General features: G+C 41.0%; 1 protein-coding gene across 5 annotated transcripts in view; it reads left to right on the forward strand.

Annotated features, from left to right (window-relative positions):
• The window catches only part of FARP1 (FERM, ARH/RhoGEF and pleckstrin domain protein 1), a 210,041-nt gene that overhangs the window by 26,604 nt on the left and 165,004 nt on the right, over positions 1-18,433 (forward strand). For all 5 annotated transcript variants that reach the window (XM_051619982.1, XM_051619945.1, XM_051619954.1 and 2 more), the window contains exon 2: positions 17,112-17,307. In XM_051619982.1, coding sequence (XP_051475942.1) covers positions 17,137-17,307 — 171 coding nt within the window. In that variant the 5' untranslated portion in view covers positions 17,112-17,136. The remainder of the gene's footprint in view (positions 1-17,111; positions 17,308-18,433) is intronic.

Raw genomic sequence — 18,433 nt, forward strand, 5'->3', positions numbered from 1 at the left:
CCACTGTCTCATCTGTTCTTTTGAGCCTGGACCCCAGGACAGAACCATCATCTTTGCTCTCTAAGGCAGCCTGGCAAATAGTTCTGCCTCTGACACAGAGGAAAGGCAGTGTTAGGCTCTGGACATGGATCTCCAGGCTTGATCATGGGGACCAGCCTGAAGAGTAAATCTTGATGCTAAAGGTGCAACTGTTGGTGTCAAAATATACCCAGAAGCAGATGGTGGTGGTGGTGGAGAGTTGCTGTCTGGAGGCTGGCCCCTCTTTAGTGTCGTTTATTGGAGCTGTAAAGGATTTCTTGCTAGGTATCTCATTGTTGAGCAGTAGGTCTCTCTGATCAGCTACTCATACCTCTTTTAACCAGTCGTTTTCATTACTGACAACTGCATTTCCAGTAGCCTGCTAGTTGACTAATTTCTGGTTTAGACCATTTTATCTGTAGTACGCACTCATTTTTCCTTGTCTATAAGGAAACAAAACAGAGCTGGTGCGGGGATTTATAGTAGGTTCATTGCCATGGTTTCAGACAGCCTTATGTAGCCTAAAAATAGATACAGGAAAGAATATTCTCTTCCCTTCTCTCCCTCTCCCAGCTCTCTAACTAACTGGAATTTCCTTTTATGTTTGTATCTATTTGTTGTTATGGAATTACTGACTGACAGGTCAAGCAAATTTGTTTGATGTTTTGTTTGAAAGAGGAAAGTTCATTGTAGTATCCAATTCATTGGGGAGTGACTTCCCTGTTTGTGTGCCAAGGCTAATACCTTCTGCCCCTGTCTCTTACACTTGAGTGGTGCTGCTTTGGTAGACTGGAGCTTATTATGAGCCGGTGCAATAGCCTAAGCTGTGTATGGGGCCATCCTAGGCATACCTTTGAAAATTATAACCTTGACGTTGCCCTGTACTCAGCAGGGAAAAACATACAGAGTACATAATGATGTGCCTTTAGCAGCCTGAGCAGGCTCCTCTTCCACAGTCAGGCTGGCTGCTTTAATGAGTGGGCAACTCTGTCCTGCAACCCCCAACTAGGATGTTGCAAGCAGGTTAAGGATCATGGCTGCAATTGTAGCAGGATACGTTTTAAATAAGTGCTTTGTGTACAGTGGTGCTTGGGCTGCACCAGCAAGGAGCTAGGGGAGGCAGGCTGGATGACCACTGCTTCTCCTTGGTACCCTTGCTGAGGCAGCACGGCAGCTACACAGGCTTGGCTGGCTTCCTTAAAGCTTGCTTAGGCATGGCTTCACTACCTCCTGATAGCAATGTTGTTTGTCTGTGTATGTCAGAAAAACAGAGGTGGAATTCTGGCTGGCAGTTAATACGGTCTCTTCTGATGTGTACCAGCTAAACTATGTTTAGCTTTGGGTTGGGTAGTTAAATTTCCTCCTCCCCCCCCTTAAACAGAGGTGTTGACTGTTTCTGTTAGCAGGAGTCCTGGCTGCTTTTAGATCTCTCTCCCCAGACAGGAAGGGCATTGATTGGAATCACACCGATGCCTTGGATTTCCTGCATTGCTTCCTGTTGAATTGGTGGGCCAAAAGCTAAGAGTAGAGATACTCAGTTACAGGGCCTATATTCAGTGTGTAGCTCCTGAGGGGCACAGCATGCCTGTTTATGTTGGAAAGTAAGTAAATAGCCGCACAGCGGACTTAGCAACTCGTCTTTTAGTGACAGGTTTTGAAGCAAAGGGAAGGCGTTCTGTGTTGAATTGCAAAGGAGGAAAAATCCCCTGCAGTCTTGTATGATAAACAAGGTGTTGGTTCTGCCAATCCGTTCTTCATGACCAGAGCTTTGAGTGCCTGAGAGAGGCTGTGGTAAGTTTATTGGTTTGTATGTGTTACTACTGGTACCAGGCCTTTTCTCTCTTCCTGCTCCTGCTTTTGTGGTCAGGGTGCCCTAACCTTTCTCTTTGAGGACTAAATGGAAAAGGGCTGACGTGATGTCAGGGTGTAAACGTGTTAGTGAATTGGCTGCAGAGTATTGCTATTTCTTTCACTTTCTTGGCTTATTTACTGGTTGTAAATACTTTCAAATTTTCCCATGTTTCTGAACTGATCGGAGTTGTGGATTCTTTTCCCATATACCATATGGGATGTGGAGAATATGTATATTTAGGAAGAAGGTGGTACAGGATATATGGTAGTGTGGATAGTAATTCTTCCTGTCTAGTTGCATAGCATAAGTGTGTTTAGGGCAACTAAAGGGGGGAACTGCTATTCAGAAGAGATTAAACCTTTTCCAGGAGTGTGTTTGTATGAAGGGGTAGAAGAGTCAGATAAAGCCTGACACTTGAATTTTTTTATGTTTTCCTATGAAGCTTTTTCTGTTGTTTGTGTGCTGCATTGCACTCGGTAGCTGCAGCACGTGCCTACACTTTACTGTTCTTCTGTGTGATATTCTGTAGTACTTGCGTCTCAAACTTTGGCAGCTGGAGAGCCAAAGAAAAGCAGTCCCCAAGCATAGGTGAGGGAGATGTGTGTTCTCAGCCTTGCACAGAGGCAGGTACCCACCTGGTCCTGTTCAACATCAGAGTATTTGGGGCACGGGCACGTTAGGGTGTCTGTTTTGTTGTGGTTCTGAAAAGCCACTCTGTTCCTCTTGGAGCGAAGCTGAGCTTGCCGTCCTTTTGAAGAAGGCACTCTGAGATTCCCACAAAATACAGGGCTTCCTTGCTATAAGGGTTAGTAGTGCAGTGTTTTAATTTTTAGTGACTTCTCAATTTCTCAATCCAAACTGAGGCTGAAGGAGTTCCTAGAGGCCCCCAGGGATGAGAAGATGGCTACCATCCATGTTTTGCCATGTGCTCCATGGGGCGAAGTGCAGGCTGCTTCATGCAGGCCAGCCCAGATTGCAGAACCTGGCCGTGTTAAGTGACCCTATGAAAGTGTAATTCTGTCTGATGCTAGAGGGGAAAATTTTAATACTTGGCACACGTTTACATAGTAAGTGGACCTTCCTTCTGCTGTAATGATTTAAACCCCTGGGGATACTATATGTGTAAATTTACATAAATCAACCTGTGTAATATTACATCAGCGCACAATAGTAGATCATCTCTTTCCCCTTTCATCTATCAAATGCTTGTGTTTCAAACACTGCCCTTTTATATCCATTTTTGTTCCTTCCAGCCACTTTCTTGCTTCACTCAGCATGCTCTACATGGGAATGCTTGCTTCTGTGTGCGCGTACTCCTGAAATATGCCCAGAGCTTTGCATTAGTGCTCACCTGCTCCATGCCCAGAGCTTTGCATTAGTGCTCACCTCCTCCGTTGAAAGATGCAGAGACTCTGTGTGTGTCTGTGTATGTATCTGGGGGTGGAGGACAGCTAGAAGCAGAGATAGGAGGTGTATAGATAGAGGAGCTCTGGGGCTGTTGTCTGTGTCTACAGCAGTAGAGAAGTTGTGGGCGAGGTGAAAGCAATGCCAAAAACATCAACTTGTATGCTGTTTGTTTTGTCTGGATAATGAGGTGTTATTTGAAGGCAGATGCTTCACTTGAAGATCTTGCAGAAATCAAGAGTATTCATATTCAGAAGGTACGAAAATGAAGGATACTGTTTTCTGGACTCTCAGGGTGGTCAGTCATTTTACTTGCTTTCTTTAATGGTCACTAAAGGAGTCAAAGCATCTTAATATTTCTAACATAATTGTAGATTAGATTCTGTTTAAAGAATATTATTAATGTTGCAGAGCAGAAGTCCATTGTGAAAAGCTGTAATTCTCCCTTTTTGTGAACGGTGACATAATTATTTAGTTACATTTTTCTCCCTTTTGTGATCTCCATCTTGTTTGTTTAGTATGGTGAATCTCCTTCTACAGCAAGGCACTATTTTTTGTTGTCTGTGAGAAAGGTCTTGTTTTTCTTGCCTTTTGCAGATATTGGAAGAGGAGTGTGGCTGAAGAGAGTTGATGTCCTCCTGCTTTTAAGGAACTGGATTAAATTCTTGACACAGTTTCCTGAGTTGTTAGAAATGGCTTAAACAACCAGATAATAGTTAAACTCTTCATGAAATTTGAGATCTGTGGGCTAATTTTCAAAAAAGCCTCAAGCTCCTGGATGCAGCCTGAAGTAAAAGGGCCTATAATCATGGGTAAAGAAAGCTGTGGGATGTGAAATACTTGAAGAGTGAGTTGTCCCTGAGAGTCTCATTTTGGGAATACAGAATCAGTGGGCTTGTCTTTGGACTTAAGTCTCTTTGACTTGGATCAGTAAGTGGATTTAGACTCCAAACTCCTAGTCAAGCCAATATCTGGATTTTCTGTCCGTAATTCCCCATATAGGAAGTAAGGATAATGTAATGCTTCGTCATCTCACAACATTATCATGAAAGTAGAGTAAGTACATTTGGAGAGAACCTGCTATACATAAAGTGTAGAAAGACAATTGTTAATTCTATCTTTAAAGCAGAGTACAAGTAGTTCATAAGCCTTAATGATAGAACAGGGAGCTAAAAAATAAGTCCTGAGTCCATAACTGTCTGTGCTCCCCTGTGTGGTGAATGAGGCAGAGTGGTCTTTGGCAGGGCCAGGGAGGGAAACTGATGAAGGTTATAGTGTGCAGAACAGGAAGGGGTAATTTGTGATTTGATGGCATGCTTTAACACAATTCCTGAGTCTTTAGTCTTCCTGTAAGGTATGCCATTTTCTCTTACTCAAAGAAAAAATGAAAATCTGTTCTGTTTGCAAACGAAAGCTGCCATAACAGCTGTAAAATGTACACCCTCACTGGATGTTCCTGGCCCTGGGGTGAGAGATGTAAGTGGCAGTGGCCCCAGACCATCGTGCTCCTCTGTGCTACGCTGTGAGAGGGGGAGGCACCTGTGTTATTGAGCATGTGCAGGACAGGACTGCTGGCTTCTGGTCCCAGCTCTGGAAGGAAATGGACTTAGTCCTCTGTCAAAGAACATGTTTTTCCTCTCTCTCGTTTGTCTTGCCCTTCCAGAAAATCCTTTTGCACTTTTTGAGGCTTCTCTACAGTTCTTGGCTTCTTATTCTCTTATCTTTCAACTGCTGGTTCTCCTGCCTTTCAGAGTCATTGTCAGAGACCAGACCTTGCCTGCCTGGCCCCTCTTCCCCATCCTGGTCCAGCTTTTCTCTTGCACACAGTCACCTTTTTCCTTTTTCCTCCCTTGTTTTATGCACTGCATTGGGATCCTTGGCTCCCTTCCATGCCCATTTCGTTTTCCCCCTCCTGTTTCATGCCCTTGTCCCAGTCTGCTCCTTCACCTCCCTGGAGCCTGGCGCCCATCCCTGCTGTGCTCCACATACACGCCTTCCGCTTCCTCACTGTCCGGGTGCCAGCAGCCTTGCCACAGCCAGTGCAGGAAAGATGGGCTCCCTCCTCTCCGGGACCTGGAGATGCTCCAGTTTGGGCAGCCATGGAAATGAAAGGCGTCTTGGGCTCCTCTGTTCCCAGTCTGGCACGTGCTCACCCGCTCTGTGGGGAGCATTGGGTTGGCATCCGGAAACTGTGAAGTTCAAGTGTGCTCAGCAAGGAAAAACTCCTGGGCGATACTAGTTATTTACTCTTCAGAGGTCTTTGCCTGCCGTGGGTATGCTGTATGCTACTATCGGATATGGGTATAAAAGATGCTTGCAACATTCAGCATAATCTAAAGTTACTTGAGACTCAGGAGCCAAGAAAGGAATACGAGGAGTAGGATGTTCTCCAAGGAAAGGGCTATCTAATACCTCGTCTCCCTGTTTGCCTGGTGCAGCAGCGTGCTCTGCTGTGCTGCTTTGTGTATTATTGACCATGTCCCTCTTTCTGCTTGGTCTTTCACTGACAACTTCTGCTTCTTGGTGTCTTAATTTTAAAGAAGGATCTGAGTCTTATGCCTCTCCGTCCTGTTAGGATGGTAGAAGCTGTTTTGGAGTGTAACTTCCAATGGTATTTTTCAGGAAATCGGTGCAGACTGGTGGGTCCCTTTGGCAGTATTTCTGCTTTCTCTCCTTGCACATGCTGCAAGGAAGAGAACAGAGCAAGAGAATTGATTCTTACCATTCTTCTCTTCAAGAGTAAAAAGGACAGATTCCACAGACAATGCTTTTTCACAGTTCTAAGCAGGCAAGTAATTAGTTTTGAAATGTAACAACCCACAGGGGTGTAATCTGCTCTGAAACAGGTTTGTTGATGAAGGGATGGTGGTGGTTAAACAGGCAGGCCCTTCTCTAGGTACAGCTTCTAAAGCCTGCAATAACAGTGCTGTGCTTTGGAGTAAGTTTTGCCGGTTTTCATTGTGAAGTAAGTTACAGTGGGAAAAGGACAGGAAAATTCTGCAGACACAACAGCAGCTAATAGAGCTTTTTTGGTCTAAATCTGTCTTGCATGAAAACTAACCCTAGTCTATCTTCATATAATATGTAAGTTTAGCCAGAAATGAGGACTTACCTGTGGCAGAAGTGTATCTGTATCTCTAACACTATCTCCGATAGCTGTTCACAGAATAAAAGCAGTGTTATCAATTATCTAAAGAAAGAGAAATACTGTATCTTGAAAGATTGGGAGAGCTGTTCTTAGACAAACAGGGGCAAGCAGTGTTTAGACTGTGTTGCTCAGCGCAGGTAGAGTTTCTCCAGGGATCTTTTAGTGGTTCAAGTATTTGCACAAAGAGAAATGAGATAAAAAACATAAGCAAGTTTGAAAGCTTTGCTGTAATTTAAAAAATATTTTTTGAAGGAAGAATAAAGACAATTTAAAACACTCTAGGGTATTTGAGTCTGGATATTATATAATCATGCCTCATGACCCATTATATGTCTACCAGAATACCAAGGAATAGCACTTTTTTTTCTTACTAGAAACTGCGTCATTAGCAAGTGTGGCATTTCCTTGTTCAAGCATAATAAGGGCTTCTAGTGAAAAAACTTAATTAAAAAAAATAATTGTATATTCTATTATATAACTTAGTAAAACTGCTTGATGAAAGTCTCTTTTGGGAGCAGATGTTAAAATATTTAAAGCCTGCAGGAATTTTTATTTATTTATTTTTTTAATTCTTTTTTAGTAGGGGATTGTATACTGAGCATATATCTGTGACCATAAATATGTTTTGCTTGATGGAATACCTATGTAATACTTTCATGGGTGTCTGATCACAATCTTTGGGCAAAAAGGAAACTAGGCGAGGCTGTTGTGGCTTCGGTTTAACATGTTTAGATAGGCACTTTCCCCAGGTGCTTGATGGTGAACACTGATGTCATTGTCCTCTGTGGTTTCGAGCCACTGGGCCATAAGAGTGCTCTTTCGTGCAGTGCAGCCTGTGTGGTGGCAAGCTCTAGAGCTTCTGTTCCATATTCGTGTAAGACACCGTGAAATCAACAAATCATAACTGATCTCTGTCAACAGGAGAGAGAAAGGGGTCTTGGCATGCTGACTGCTGCATTTTGGTCTTCTATTAGTGTCCTGCATGCCCAAGGAAGGGAGAGACTCCTCCAAAGAGCCATGGAAGAACACCCAAATTAGGTTCTGGTGCTTGACAGCTGTCTGGAGTAGCCAGCCTGCATTTAGGCAGTGTAAATACCTCTACTATATAATCATACTTGGTTCAGAGAAATAGTATTTCCCCTGAGCTGTTTTATTTCTCAAAAACAGGACTGTATCAGATTTTCCCCGAACTGCTGAACAGTAGTATTAATGTAGTGTGTTATTTATTCTTTTGACATGTTTTTATTTCATGGAAAACATCTACGTTATGCTTGAGACTGGGTATGAGTTGCTGGATCCCTTTCAGAATTCTGTTAAATCTGGAAGCAAATCAGATTACTTTCTTCTACTATAAGCACATTTGGCTTGGCTTTCACATGAGGTGTTGTATGGGTGAATGAGCCCAGAGCACTACAGTTGGTGCAACAGATTTATTTATGCAGAGTGATGGCATGAAAGGGTTTTAGAAAATGCTTTTAATGGCTTCAGGAGTGATTTGTACTACTATTGAACCAGCAGACTGCTTTAAGTTCTTACCCCCTTTGGTTGTGTTTTCCAGTGACAAACTGTGGGCTCAGGTGATGACCCAGTTGATCAGGAAACTGTGCTGGCTGGAAACATAAGAGAGCTTTTCTTAAACTCTCTTTGTATCGTCTTAGCTTTTACTGTATGTCAATAAAGCTTCCACAGTCTTTCTGACCATAACCTGAAATAGCTTTTTGCCCACACGATGATGCTTTTATATCTCAAGTTTAAAACGCCTTAGGCCTTTGTAAAATGATAGTGTACTTTGTCACTTCTACAACACATTTTATCATCAGTAAAGGACTAGCTTGGTGACTTCAACATGTATTTTATGCAGTCTTCACTTGTATTCTTTTTTCCCCATGGATTTTTTTTTTCAAGTCCACTTTGTAACTTGTGCAAGCATGTTGTTTTAATGTTTTATAGGTTTTACTGATGGAATTGGCACAAACAGGTTATGCAAAATGAAAGGGGTGTCAGTGAAATCGAGTATAAGCATATGATACCAGTAGCTTGCAGCTCCTTCCTGAGTATAATTTATTATGCAGGTATTTCTTAATCAGGTTGAAAAACATCTCAGAAAGCAGGTTGTGAGCTTTACAGAAAAGAAGAAATATCCTCTCACTGCCTCAAGGTGAAGCAGACATTTTACAGAAAAGATGTGGTCTGCTCAGATGAGAAAGTAAAGTGGCAGGAAAGTATTTTCAAAGAAAAACCCCTGTGTTGAATTTCAGGTAAAAGTTATAAGCACATACATGGTAGTTAAATGGTGATACAATAAATTAAAAGCAAGTGGGCAATATTTAGCTTAAATTTTCATGTGTCTAGTAACAAATGAAGCATTTGTGTAGAAATAGCTCCCTCTGGGCTATTAAAGGATTGATGACTCCAGGAGTTCCCCATTTTGCTTAGACTGTGGATTTGAAATAAAAACACAGTTGTTTTACAGAGTCACTAACTGAGCAATTGGAGCTAATAATCCCCTTGGTTTAGCAGACGACACAGTAATTTTCCTTCCAGGAGTAGCCCGAATTACCTGTTTGTACAGTGCCTTCAAGTTGGCTGATTTAAAATAAGCTGTACTGATTTGAATAGGATATTGGCCTTCCTGATTCAAGTAAATAGTGTTGATCATGGTACAATGGTATGTAGTGAAAAATGAGTAGTGAAGACAAGTCCGTAGAAATTGGGAAATGTGAAATGATCACAACCAGTCCCAAGAGTAATTTGTATGAAGACCTTTTGAAGGGGCTCCTTTGAAAGAGTGAGTATATGAAGACCCCACAAATGTCAAAGCTTGCTTACTTACATGTGATGGCTTTGTATAAGAGACAGGGAAGAAAATGAAATGTTCCTTACCTGAAAGAAGTTTTTAATGCAAGTTTGTCCAGAAAATGAAGCATAGAGCAAATCAATATGTTTATGGTCTTATTTAGTGTCATTGACAGTCATCAAAAGTAATTTTGGTTTTCTGGGTTTAAAAAAACATTTTTAGACTAGGCTGTCTTCATTCACAGTACAATCTGTATTTATGCTTAAGGGATGAGGGATTTTTATAGAAGCAATTGCAAAAGCATACAGAAATCTATTACTTCACTTGTTGATAGATCTACTGACAGGTGTGTGGTTGAGGAAGAAAGATAGCATACATTAGATTTGTGTGGGATGGGACTGCCTTTGCTGACATCTGGCAGAGGATTTGGAATTTGGGACAGCTGCTAGTGCCTCAGAATTGCAAACAGCTTTAGGACTTGAATGCAATGAAGATAAATGAGCTCCAGTTGGAAGCTGAATGGCCCTAGAGGTAGAAGTAGTAATGAATGTGGGCACTAGTTTGAGTTTGTAAAGCTATTTGTTACTGCTTAAGTCCCTGAATTATTTGACATTGGCTTCATATTCCCGCTAGTCTGATGTTAACAACCAAGTGAACTGGATTGCTCTACAAATCAGTATGTTTAGTCTGTCCATCTACTGACCATACCACAAGCTGAGGCAAGGGGTAAGACAGTGTGATTTAGAGGTTTTCAGAGTCTGACCAAGATGGACAACTTTTGAGGCTGTCCGTATTTTCATAACAGGTGATAAATTTTAGTCCTTTATGGGTACTCTGCCTTTATTGAGGGCTTTTCTTATTACTACGAATTTTAGGAAGTCTGCAGAATGCTAGAGTATCCAGTAGTAAAAAGTAGACAGCCGTGGTGTTTTCTTGGGCAGGCAGGTTTTAAGATGTCAATTTTCTGTGTCTTTAGGGACAGGAATAAGAAAAAAATAAATAATTTAGAAATTATGCCCAGTTTTTGAAGCTTGCTCTGCATCCTGTTCTCCATTGACTGTGCAGGGGATCAGAGGTGAACTTCTAATGCTCATCTTCTTGACCATGCCTCACTTAGAGCATGCCTGCTTTCAACTTGATGAAACGGTCATTATTTACAACACTGCTTAAAAAAAAAATTAAAAAAAAATCTCAGAAGAGCCAATGGTACAGAAGAATTGGCTTTTAATAATACATTCTTCTCTATCTCAATATTGTGCATGTGCATAGAAAGGGCAAGTAGCAGTCTGAACAGGAATCCAGAAACCACCTTCTCTTGCAATGTTTGCATTAAAGGCTGAGCAGCTAAGCTCAGCCTGCTGGGTGCAAGCACAGGAGCAGGCACCCAGCACCTCTGTCTGTACTACTGCCCTTGAAGCTTGAGCTATTTTTCTGTTAAGAGTTCTTGATATCACATTTCTTTGCTTCCACAAAAATGCTGGTCCGTTAACCTAATTAAAAGTTTCTGGATTTGTGTCAGATTTCTAATGTATGTTTTTCTTTGCAAGGACCTTTATGTAGTTTCAAGGGTGTATGAAATCCTGTGCAAATTAATGTCAAGTATGAATGTTGTGTTAGTGAGGCAGTTGTTTGTGGATTTTGGTAGTTCCTTAAGAAAATCAGACTTTTAAAGTAAGATTTTGTAAGAAATATTTGATATTCTCCCATGAGAAAATGCTGAAGACTCATAAGATATTGGTGACTTCAAAGCTTTAAAAAAAATCCCCCTTCTCCTGTGGCCTTCTTCCTCCAAGCTGTTTTGTATTTGTGAATGGGACAAAACTGTCACCTCTAGGTATTCCCACACAGCTGTCCCATGGGGTGCCTGATGAATCCCAGTCAAAAACCAGCTTAGGGTTATTTTTGTTTGTCTGGGACAGGGCTGATCCAGTCACTTCATTCAGTATGACTTGCCATTTGTTGCCGCTGCCACCAGCCACGTGCCTTGTGTCTGCTTCCTTGAGGGCTGGGTTTGACTTTCACCACTGCTGTGCCTGGCATGCATGAGCTCTGTTGTGCAAGTGTTGAGGATGATTTCTTTCTTTGGCACTGAGTCATTGTAACTTTCAAAATTGTGTTTTTTAGAGAAAAAATCCCATTCGTTTTATTTAGATGAATGGCTTAAATTTTTGTAATCACCATCTGTCCTTTGTGCAGATACGGACTTGAAGAAACTACCTGGGATAATGTTGCACAAAATATAAAAGACTGAGCTGTATTTGCCCTCTGTCTGCTTCCCATCATTTCAAACTGAATTTGGTTTCAGTCTTCCTGGTCTTACTGCCTTGTTCTATTATTTTTTTTTCTTGATGTCGGTTGAAGGAACTTGCTCTCATGTTTAATGTTTTATGGTAATTAATGAAAGTGGAGTTTCACTGACAGTTTGTGCTGGAGGTATAGAATTTTCACTTAATGGAGATGTGCTTTTGGCAGGGCCATACATTTAGACCTAATTTGCTGTAGTCCATGAGGAGAGAAGAGTAAATGCGAAAGATCAGCATATCATATGAGATATGGGCTTGATTGATAAATTAGCCTGTGCAGTGGGGTGGCTGATGTGCAGACGTGTTGTGCTGTCTCTGCTTTGGAATGTTGATGTCTGGTGCAGGGGTGGATTAGACAGTTGGAGAGAGGTGGCATCTTCACCCTCATGGTTAGATGTGCCACAGCTGCGGTCTCTGAACCTTCCACATGTGACTTGTGCGTATTATCCTGTCTTTCCTTGTAACTTACTTATGATTGTTTAAACTTACTCCAATTTGTCAAGTTTTATGTTTTTCTGCAAATAAGAACTTGCTTAGAATTAAAGATGAGTACTTGGCACAAGTGTTAGCTAGCAGTATTTATTGTAGTCCTCTCCACAGCTGAGGCTTTTCTAGAAGTTCCACAAGAAGCTGCGAGTTAAAAGCATGTGAGCAGTTTGCGTGAATTGCCCCTCTTTCTCCTTGCTGCTTCACATTCATTATCCTTTACAAGATTTGGATTTAATTTGTTCCTTTCTAGTCATTTGGTGCCTTCCTAGTTCTTGCTGACCATTAATAAGCCATTGAGTCAGTTTGATTTGTCTCATCTGGTATTATGTTGATTACTTTAATCTCTCCCAAATGTTTCATTGCCATATGATCTGGGAGACAATGTTGGGCCAGCATCTGAGGTGCCTTGACTGCAGCTTTAGCTCTGTGGCTGGTCTGCCTGGTGACTTTACAGACCAGTCACAGCATCCCACTGTGCCTCAGGCTTCCCCACCTTTAAAAAGAGAAGTGTGAGCAGTGTGCAGCCTTTTGTTTCATGCTGTGAAAATGTGTTTAAGCAAAACAAAAGGAATGGAAAAGATACCTGGTACCATTCTCTCCCTAAAAGAGGAGCCTTCAGGCTTTGGGAATCTCTTACATCAAATGTCCAAGCCTCATTGCCTGATCTTCGAAGAGCAAAGTAGTTAACAGACCAGATTAGTGTCTGTTCCAACATGAGCTCTGCTGACATTTCTAACAGTGTCTTGTTGCTTATCTCTTCTTCAGTATTTTGCAGTTCTGGTAACCGTTTATTCTCATGGCCTCTGTCCATCCTCCCCCCAGTATAATAAAAGTGCTCTTTATACTCCTAACTCCCTTTAGACTAAGTCAGTTTGATTGTTTTTTCATCTTGGCAAGGAAAAATACATGGAAACTTTAATTGGCCTGAGCCTTTCCAGTGCTATAAAATGTGCCTGTTTTGAGCACGGAGAACTCAAATGGTGTTATGGTGAACCACAGCTTGCCCTTTGTGCAGCCACTGCATAAGTATATACAGAACTTAAAATTTTAATCTGTCATGTTTGTGTAGTACAAAACCATGTTTACTAATCTTTGTAGCATTTTGTGCCATCCAGGTGCTTTAGGTAGATTAGGTGAGATGACTTGAGTCAGTTTAGTGGCCTACCAGCAGCTGGTTGGCTTAGCTCACCCCAGCCATAGATTTCCTGGCCTGCTGAGAGCTGATTTTATTTGCTAACCCAGCAAAAAATGAATACTGAGTTGTTTTCTTTTGGGTTGGCGAGGTGCATTGGCTCAGTGAAAGGTCTGAGGAAAGTGAGAGTCAGTGCACAGCATCAGGCAAGGAGGGAGCAGGAGGGTCCACGGCTCCTCCATGGGCAGCTCAGCTGTCTCGGATAACTTCTCCCCTTGTTAAGGCTGGGATGCAGGTTAACTCTCTGCAGCAGGCTCTATCTTTGCAGATGCTGTAAAATGCACATATTTTCCCTTTTCTTCTCTCTCATTCTCACTCTCACTCCCACCACCTCAGATTTATAGCCAGGAAGACCAGAAGACCACCAGTGCAGGATCCTGAGGGTGGTGAAATCTTTTCTTCCCCTCCTTTTTTTCACACACATATTTTGTTTTTTTTTTTTTCTTTCTCTATCCCTCTTTCCCGTGTGCCCCCTAATTCTCCCTTTCTTTTCCTCTTATTTCCAACTTCAATCTGGGCTTTGATGGGTAACATGCAACACTACCTGAGGTTTTGCCAATCCATTCGTTCTTCATTAATAGTTAATCCGAAGGAAGTGTTGTTATAAGTCTTGTCAAGGTGGTTGTGATTCTTCTTTTTGCTAGCTGTGTTCCTTGTATGTTGTTCAGATACTGCCAAGAAGGGCACTAGCACCAAATGAATCTAGATGAGACTTCAGCCCTGGGTTTTACCAGCTGTCAAAAAGAACAGGCAGAAACTTAATTTCCAGAGTTAAGATGAGTCTCTTTTATTTACCACTACCTTTGCTCCTATACTGGTTGTTAATCTCCACTTAAGTTTTGCTTAGAGCTGCATCTGATGCAGTCAGGTGCCCACTGCTTTTTCTTCTCTGTTAAAACCTTCCGCAGTTCATCGACGTAGTCTTTCTCTGTCCAAACTTGATTCTTTTTCTCAATGTAATACATGTTAGGTATCCTAATCCTCTCAGATTTGCTCAGTATTGGCTTAATGCTCCTTTTCATTCTGTGACCTTACTTCACTGTCTTCTAGATGAAAGTGATTTAGAGAAAGGTATGCAGTTTGAGCCATGCACTGCATTATTTTAGAGAGGGTAATTGTAATAATTTTGAAGCCTCTTACCTAAAGGCTTAATAAAGATAGGCTGATGTTATGACAGCACCATAGTGAGACTAGTGTCATACGGAAAAAAACTGAAATCACGTCCAATGCAGCATGCTGATGTTTAGATATAGAAACACAGAATCACAGAATTACCTTGGTTGGGAAAGACCTTAGATCACAGAGTCCAACCGTCAACCTCACACTGACAAGTCCTTAACTAAACAATATCCCTAAGTACTATTTCTATATGACTCTTACATACCTCCAGGGATGGTGACTCCACCAAATTTACACACAGATTAAAAAAGGAGGAGTCTGCTTTGAATTTTTCAGTAGCAGATGCATGTGATCAGGGTGGCTAAGGCTTCTTAGATCTTTGCTTCCAAAAGGAAATGTATGTGTATGTAACTGAATGGTTCAAGATACATATATTAAGAGTTTCTATCATACTGTTAGTGAAACCTCTCAGCTGTATATATGGAGTGGTTTGGCTTCTACTTTTCCTCTATGATTTTTTTGGCTCCAAAATTTGCATCTTGTTTCACTAAATTTATCAGCCTGTCTGAATGTGTGTGTGGGCCACTAGATCCTCTAGTCAGAACAATATTTATAGAAAGGTTCAAGCTCTGTAATACTTCCTTGCATTGATAATTTAATGGTATCACTTGAACTGACTGGATTGATTCTTATATTTAGGATTTAATGGAAGGAACAGATTTCTTCATCCACTAAACATCTGTACCTAGCAAAACACTACTGTGATAACACAGCAATTGTGGAGGAGGTCCTTTCTGCCATGTTGGTGCTGTCTATGGTACATGGTGACTTCTGAAGAGCTCTTAAAAGAGCTTTTCAGTTGATAAGGACATGGACCAGTATCTTTGTGTGCAGTGGCATTTCTAGACAGGGTGCATGTGCTACCTTTTAAAATGTCCCTGTGTACTTCACATGCATGAAAACCAGATTTATTTGTAAGTAGGCCTGGACTCTTGCTATGTAGATCTTGGTGTATTCTGGAATTTCTGTCTCCAACTGCAGCTTTCTTGTTGGCACTTCTAGTCTCATAAAAAGGTTTTAATTCAATTAATTGTATTTTATTATTCTCAATAATTCCTTCTACATTTTAGATTACAAAGCCAATTAAAGAAACATTTGCCTCTCAGTACTATTTGACATGCACTTGTGTAGGTTTCACTAGTATCAGCAACCCTGTTGGGTAGGATTGCACTGGTTCTTTGCAAAAAACGGTGTGCATTTTTTTCTTCTTCACCTATGCCTGTTGAGATGACACGTAGAAATATGCGATCCCTAATTTTTCATCCCCTTCTCAGCTCTTTTTAATTTTTTTTTTCTTTAATGAAAGTACAGTTTAAAAAAATTTTACTCCAAACCACTTGCTCTGTACAAAATCTGTGGGAACAGCTTAGCGAGGACACAGGAGGATGATGGGTAGTGAATAGTATATCCTGCTGAAGACAGGACTCAGCGTAAAAACAAGTCAGTGATTGGCAGTACTCTCTTGTGCCTCTGTTCAGCTGGAAAGTTACATTTCCACTCTTTCTGTGTGCTACATGTTTTTCTGATGGTTATTGATCAACATATAAAAGTCATGCAGAATGTGCAATTATCGAGGAGGATAAATAGACATTAGCAGTGGGTTTCAGAAAAACCCAGCTAGAGAGTAAAAAGCAGGGAGAGAGGGGGAAGGAAGTAAAATAAAATTCTACTATGATGTGTAACATTTGACTAGTAAAACTAATGGTCCTTGAATTAAAAAAGAAAGTTTGAACTTGTGCCAGTTAACGAAAAATCACACTCTTGATTTAAAATCCACGCTGTTGTAGCTCTGCTCCTATTTTAAGATAGAATAATTGTTTAACAGAAATGTGCTGTGTAACATGGTGTGAAAGCTGCATGGAAACAAAATTAGCAAGCCAGTTTCTCAGGTTACTTTCTGTGGATACAAAGCAGACATCCACATTCAGTGAGTGGTGGAGGTGTGGCTTCTCCCTGGCATGTAAAAGAAAGTGTGTTCCTTGGTATTCCTCTCCTGCTAATAGGGCTTTGTGGGAAATCAGATTTACCTTGCTTTTCCAAAACAGTTTTTATGCTCTGGCTTCTTCTGGACTTCTCAGTAGCACATCCTCATAGTCCATGGCCCATCAGTGGGATCATGGCAGGCTCCAGGTTCTAGAGCTGCTTTGGTCCCCAAAGGGAACAAAACATTTAGGCCATGTAATTGGGGTCATCTTGTACCTCTTTGGCTTTTCTTTGCAGACCCTTAAGCAAGGTGGCAGCTGCAAAAGGGCCAGAGAAGGCTGGGAGGACCAAAGGAGGAAGTACTGATATGGACAGGAGGGAGATGATGGTTAGGAAGTGGTGAGTTGTCTCACCTTTCCTCACCATCCTCCCTTTTCTGGGATTTCTGGCTGTGGCTGCTAACAGCCTGATTCAGAAACACAAAAAAATTAGCATAATGAATTGAAATTTGGGTTTTGTTTGGCTCTCTTTCCAGTGGGGTCTTGTTTCCTTTTTCAGGAGAAAAGGAATACTTTCCTATTGTGCAGTACTGTAGCTAGCAGGTGATTAGCTTGGGTATTTTGAAAAGTATAGTTTGCCTGATTTTCATGTGTTCATGTGAGACGCTAAAAAAAATCATAATGGTTATTATTTTGTGTTAATAGTCATATGGTTTATTAGCTGTAAGTATGTACACCATAATGCTTATGTGCAACAGCTCTGATTTTTAAGTTATATGGTCTTCTTTGTCCTTATTCTTTTATCAGATATAAGAAACGAGTTTCTCTAAACATGGGTGAAACAGAGCAGAGACCAACAGCAGGATCCCGGTTAGGAGCTCAGGAAAATGCTGGCATCAGTACCTTGGAGCACGGACAGAAACCACCTATGACACCTCCAGGAAAACTCATCTCCATCAAAATTCAGATGCTGGATGACACACAAGAAACTTTTGAAGTTCCGGTAAGAATGTGGAGGTTGGGATGGCTAAAGATTATTTAAGGCATTTTAAAAAATATGTTTTCAAACCAGTTCTCTTTATATTTCAACTGTGATTTTTTTGGCTAATGAATATGTTGTGGAGAAAAATAGCTGTTACATCAGCATTAAATAGATAATGGTGCAAAAGAATAACATTAAACAGTGAGCTGTAAATTGCAGTTAATATTCTGCTTGTATTTCAACAGCCTCAGAAGAGGTGAAAGTGCTTGGTGTGTTGTTTTGGTTTGTTTTGTAGTGATTTTTTGTTTGTTTGTTTGTTTTTTTCAAATATTAAGTCAGTGGTTTACTGGGCTTTCTGAACAGCTGATATTAATGTGTTGGTGCAGTTTTGCTCTTGATCCAGTAAACTGTATATCTATACAGATCTACAGATTTCTTTTGGCAAATCCTTAGGATAGTAACTTGAAATAATCGAAATTTTTACTAATTTGTATCTTACAAGCGCCAAATATTCACATACAGGTTGAGTGCAAGGAGAGAATGAAAGCAGTCTCAGCTAAAATTTCTCTATACCCCACTGAAATTAATCTAGGTTTGTGCTTGCCAAGGAAGCAGAGTTACTACCGCTTTTGTTTGTGTGATCAGAATAATTAGTCTGAATTAGTTTTGATACAAAGACCAATTCTGTTTTCTGCTATCTAGCTGTTAGTAACCACTAATGATTTTAACATGCCATGCTCAGGTAATTAACATGTAAGGTTGTTGAACACTGTTGCTGTTATGAAAGTGTACTGGAATGTATATTTTTCAAGGTCCTCAGAGTTCAGTGAATAGGAAACTGGAAACGCGAGTTCGGGTTTCATCCTTTGTTACTTGCATTTCGTGTAGCTATGGTAACTTCCATGCCTTCATTGGCTTACTTTTCCCTTCTGTGAAGTAGGGGAGTTACCTCTGAGATATGTGGATGTTAAGTGCTCCCTGAAAGTGCTTATGGTCACTGATAAAATGTTATCCCTGTATTATAGATGGTTTTGTTTGTCTGTTTTGTGTGTATACACACACATGCTTTTTTGGTCTACTCTCTGATGCTGTTTGTGACCCAACTACAGCTGTGTGTTCAGTCATAGATTTTGTTGTAGTAGAGAGT

Source organism: Apus apus, chromosome 1, assembly GCF_020740795.1.
Source record: "Apus apus isolate bApuApu2 chromosome 1, bApuApu2.pri.cur, whole genome shotgun sequence".
Lineage (NCBI taxonomy): Eukaryota > Metazoa > Chordata > Aves > Apodiformes > Apodidae > Apus > Apus apus.